Source organism: Bison bison, unplaced genomic scaffold (assembly GCF_000754665.1).
Source record: "Bison bison bison isolate TAMUID 2011002044 unplaced genomic scaffold, Bison_UMD1.0 scf7180017864365, whole genome shotgun sequence".
Lineage (NCBI taxonomy): Eukaryota > Metazoa > Chordata > Mammalia > Artiodactyla > Bovidae > Bison > Bison bison.
The window spans coordinates 2,123,523-2,127,890 of record NW_011494937.1 but is presented as its reverse complement, the minus strand read 5'-3'; the positions used below and the strand labels follow the sequence as shown (position 1 = coordinate 2,127,890).

The 4,368-nt window shown below is 61.1% G+C and overlaps 1 protein-coding gene across 3 annotated transcripts in view; it reads left to right on the top strand.

Annotated features, from left to right (window-relative positions):
* Window positions 1-4,368, top strand: part of NFIX (nuclear factor I/X (CCAAT-binding transcription factor)) — a 68,780-nt gene that overhangs the window by 60,114 nt on the left and 4,298 nt on the right. For all 3 annotated transcript variants that reach the window (XM_010855454.1, XM_010855453.1, XM_010855452.1), the window contains one exon: window positions 2,194-2,285. In XM_010855454.1, the coding sequence (XP_010853756.1) occupies window positions 2,194-2,265 (72 nt within the window). In that variant the 3' untranslated portion in view covers window positions 2,266-2,285. The remainder of the gene's footprint in view (window positions 1-2,193; window positions 2,286-4,368) is intronic.

Genomic DNA, 4,368 nt, shown 5'->3' with positions numbered 1-4,368 from the left:
GCAAAGTCCCGGGGTCATTTTTGCTACCACCGCCGCCTCCAGTGGCCAGACCTGTGCCCCTTCCTATGCCTGATTCCAAATCCACCAGCACTGCCCCAGACGGCGCCGCCTTGACTCCTCCGTCACCTTGTAAGTGGACGATGAAACCGAAACCACAACGCCCAGCATCCCCGGCCCGTCCAAACAGTCTCCACTGCAAAAAGAAGAGTCCCCTCCCTCACTGCCAAAGCCCCCCAACCCAGAGTGCCTCCCACCCAGATGAGGACAGAGCTGAGCCCCCCGACCTTGGCCTCTGGGGCCTTAGTTGCACCAGCCAGCACCCCACGAGCCCCGCTGCCCGCCCACTGCTCCCAGCTGGGGCCCCTGGCCCAGGCCCCTCCGGGGGGCGGGAGAGGGGGCACAGTGGGGGCACCCAGGCCAGGGGTGCTGGCCAGGGTGGGCGGGGGGAGGGGAGGCACAGCCATGCCATCTTCATGCCTAACTGCTGTTTTTTTTCATTTTTCGTTTTTTCGTTTTTTGATTTTTTGTTGTTTCGTTGTGCCCCTCCCCCCACACCAAGAAAATTGAATGTGACCACAAGGCGACGCCACCATCCCCTTTTTGCCTTGCCCCCTCACCTTCATTCTGGGCCCCTCAGGCCTCTAAAGTTGCAGCAGGCCAGCCCCTGATCCCCTCCCCTCCAGCCTTCAGTCTCACATTTGGTTTCTCGTTGTTCCTCTTTTTTTTTTTTTACCCTCCCTCCCATCCCTCCCCTTTCCCTCAATTTCTTCCCAGGTTGGATGTTCCAAGAACAAGGAAGGGCTCTGGACCTTGGCTTACTTCATCTCTTTCTCTCTCTCTCTCTCTTTTTTTTAAACCGATGACAAATTTTGTCAAAGGGAAGAGAAAAATCTGAGTTGAGAGGCCCCAGCTAGACCCGACGACGCATGAAGGACAGGAGAGGCGGAGGGTGGGCGGTGTGCCGTCTGGGGGACAGTGGGCGGGGGTGGGCAGCGCTCGGGGCTGGCAGGCTGTGGGCCAGGACTCGGGGATGGCGGCGGAAGGGGCGGCCCATCTCACCACTCTTCTCGGCCTCGCGCTCTCTGCCTCACCTTCTTTTTTCATGGTTTGAGTTCTTTTCCCCTCTTCATCCTCTTCACGTCATCTTCTCATCTGCATTTGCCACAAGACACGAAGTCATGGTCATGGTCATTGGAGGTGGGCAGGGTGGGAGGGGGGCCAGGCTGCAGGGTGGCTGGGGGCCGCTTATGGACAGAATCTGGTGAGCACGGGGTCCCTGGGGTGTATCCTGTGCTGGGAGGGATGGGAGGGGGACTCCCAGTTAGCCTGTGACACTCCTCATCCCTTCTGGGGGCTTCCTTCCTCCCAGGGTACAGGGCCGGCTCCTTCCCGTAGGGCTCCAGCCAGACAACCCAGAAGAGCTCCAGAATGTTTGGCCCGTTTGCCCCCTCAGGCCTCAGAACAACTGCCTCTGCTGCCCACACCCTGGGGCTTTGCCAGGCCCTCCGGCCTCCTCCTTCTCTGCACGTGGGCCCATCTTGGTCCCTGGGAACCGCAGGACCATAGGAGCTGGCTCATCCATCAGAGGAGGAGAATGCCTGCCAGGCCTGAGCCCTGCTGCCCCTGCGCCTGAGCCAGCAGCCAGCTCCCAGACCCTCTCTGACCTGTCCCACCCAGCTTAGCCCTCTACTGGGACCCTTCAAGTTCCCCAAGCCACGGGCCCAGACCTTGGGCCCAGGGTGGTAAGCGGTGCAGCACCCAACTAGGCGCCCCTGTTGGAGGGGTAGCCCGGCTGAGATGGCCTTCTCCCAGCAGGCTGGGGCCAGTCCCCAGAGCTCCCAGCCTCCTGGGCTCCCTTCTCTCCAAAAGCAAGAGGCCCAGCAGGAAAGCAAGTGTTCTTACTTCAGGGAGGAGGGGACAGAACTGGGTCCACTGAGCCACAGCTAGAGCCTCCAGGGCCACAAAGGAGCTTCCCTGGCTGCAGCAGATGGAGTGCCGGGGCTGGGGGACCGCGAGCTCCTGGTCAGTGAGAGGATAAGGGGGCCCCTCCGGCCTGGCCTTCCCGCCGCCAGCCTCAGCCCAGGCAGCATGGTCTAACCCAGTCTCTCCCTCTCTCAGCAGCCCTATGGGGCAGTGCCCGGGTGGGCCCCCAGTCCTCACGGGGTCTCTCCCTCTCTCCCCTGCTCCCCACAGCATTCGCAACGACAGGCGCCTCCTCTGCCAACCGGTTTGTCAGCATCGGACCCCGGGACGGCAACTTTCTGAACATCCCACAGCAGTCTCAGGTAGGAGGCCCTGCCCACTAAGTGGACACAGGCAGGGGTGGGGGCCTTCCGGTGTTCTGGAGGAGGCCAGGGTCCTCGGGGCAGTTGGGAGAAGAGGCCGGGGCAGGGCTGGAGGGCTCAGGCTTTGCACGCCCAGCTGAGCCTGCCTCCCCAGGCAGCCCCCAGGCCCCCTGGCTAATCAGCTAATTGGATAATTAGCTCTGACAGCCCTGGCCCTGGGGAAGGCAGCCAAGGACCCAAGGCTAGAGGCGCTCTGGGCCAGGCCTGGTGGAAGCGAAGGTGGAAGTGGGAGGCTCCATCAGGAGGACAAGGTCTGCCCGGTTGCTTTCCTGCCGCTCTGGGGCATGTGCTTGCCCCTGGCCCTCCCCTCTCCTTGGATTTGGGTGGGCCACGTGCCCAGAGACTCTGGCACTGGGGGTGAGGCAGGGCCCAAAGCTGCCCTGGAGGTACCTCCCCCACGTCCTGTGAATCCTGTCAGAGGGGTGGCCAGGCTGTTGGAGCCGCTAGTCCTGCTCCCATCTGCCCCTGGTTCTCACGAGGAAATGTACCCCCAGCCCCGCTGCTGGAGGCTCCTGGACCCGGCTTTGCGCAGGCGTCTTTGCACCCTGGTGCTCGCAGGCCTTCTGCCCTATTCCAGTCCCTGGGAGGCTGGCGCCCACCTGTAGAACCCAGGGCCCTCAGGGCACAGGCGGGACCAGCCCCAGGAGCAGGGCCCAGGCAGCGTTTACAGTGTGGGCTTCTGGGGAGTGGAGGGAGAACAGGCAAAGATCTTTTTCTTTTGCACATTCGACAAAAACATCGCCCTGTGAGCCCAGAGCCTTGGAGGCTTCCTTAGCCCCCGGGCCACCTCTTTCAGCCTCCGCTCTCTCTTTGCTCTGAGGCCCAGGTCCAAAGAAAGTTGGTGGATGGAAGTTTTGTGTGTGTGGTTTAAGGTTTTGTTTTTTTCCCTTTTCCTTTCCCTCCCTAAAAAAAAAAAGCCAAAAACTTTGTCAGACTTCAAACTTCAGAGCTCCCTAGTGGCAAGGAGGGGAGGGGAGGAGAACTTCAGCCCCCTCCAGCTTCCCACCCCCTTTCCCCAGAGTCACGTCTGACCCGTCTGGTTTCCAGGAGCAACCAGACATGATGTAACACCCAGATGAACTTGAACTTGGGGGTGTTGAGAAGAAAAACAATGGCTTCGAGCAGGGGCTGGAGCCAGCCCCCTCCGCTCTGTGCCAGGGAGGCTGCGAGAGCCCTGCTGGTAGAGGGCAGGAGGGGGTGCCAGAGGAAGGGACAGCAGGCGGGCCTCCCCTCCTGGCTCGGGGCTGGCACCAGGCGGCAGGGCTCCAGCGTGCCGGCCTGCCCACCCTCCCTCCTCCTGCTGCCTGCCCTGTAGCTCTGACTGTATAGTATGTTCGTGCTTGCTCACTCTCGGGGACCACAGACACGAGCCCTCCCTCCCCGTTCACCCCATTTCCGCCTCCTCATGCTCTCCCTGCTTCACTTTCTCTGCTCACTTTGGTTGGATAGTGGGGCCAACTCAATCTGAGACAAGTTTGGGAAACATTTTTTCTTCCCCTGGTTCCTACAAGGAGCTTTGGGGCCCAGGGCCTTGAGCAGGCAGGTGTGTCTGGGGATGGGGGTTGGGGGCCAGAGGAGTCGGACAAGCTGATCAGGGAGCCCTTAGGCCTGGGGGCAGGCAGGCTGCTGCAGCGGGTGCAGGGGGTACAGTGGGGGGTGGTTTCCACAGTAACCAGTGACTTTAGCCGATCTCTGGAGCACCAGATGGAGAGAGAACAATAGAATGAGGGAAGAAAAGAGAATTTTAGCAATTTTGTCATTCCCTGGGCAGCGCTTTTTACTTAGTTTTAATCAATTTTGGACCTGGCTCAGGAAACAGGGAGGGGTGAGCAGAAAAAGCCACTCTGGGCTTGGCAGCAGACCTCCCGTTCCCGGGACCCGCGGGGCAGCACCAGGGAGTCCCACTGGAGTTGTTTTTGTCCCTAACTCTAGGCCTGGAACTGGAACTGGAGTCTTCCTCCACTGAGGGGGCCCCTCAACCTGAGCACTGGTGGTTGTCCCCCCCCCCCCCCCCCCCCCCCGG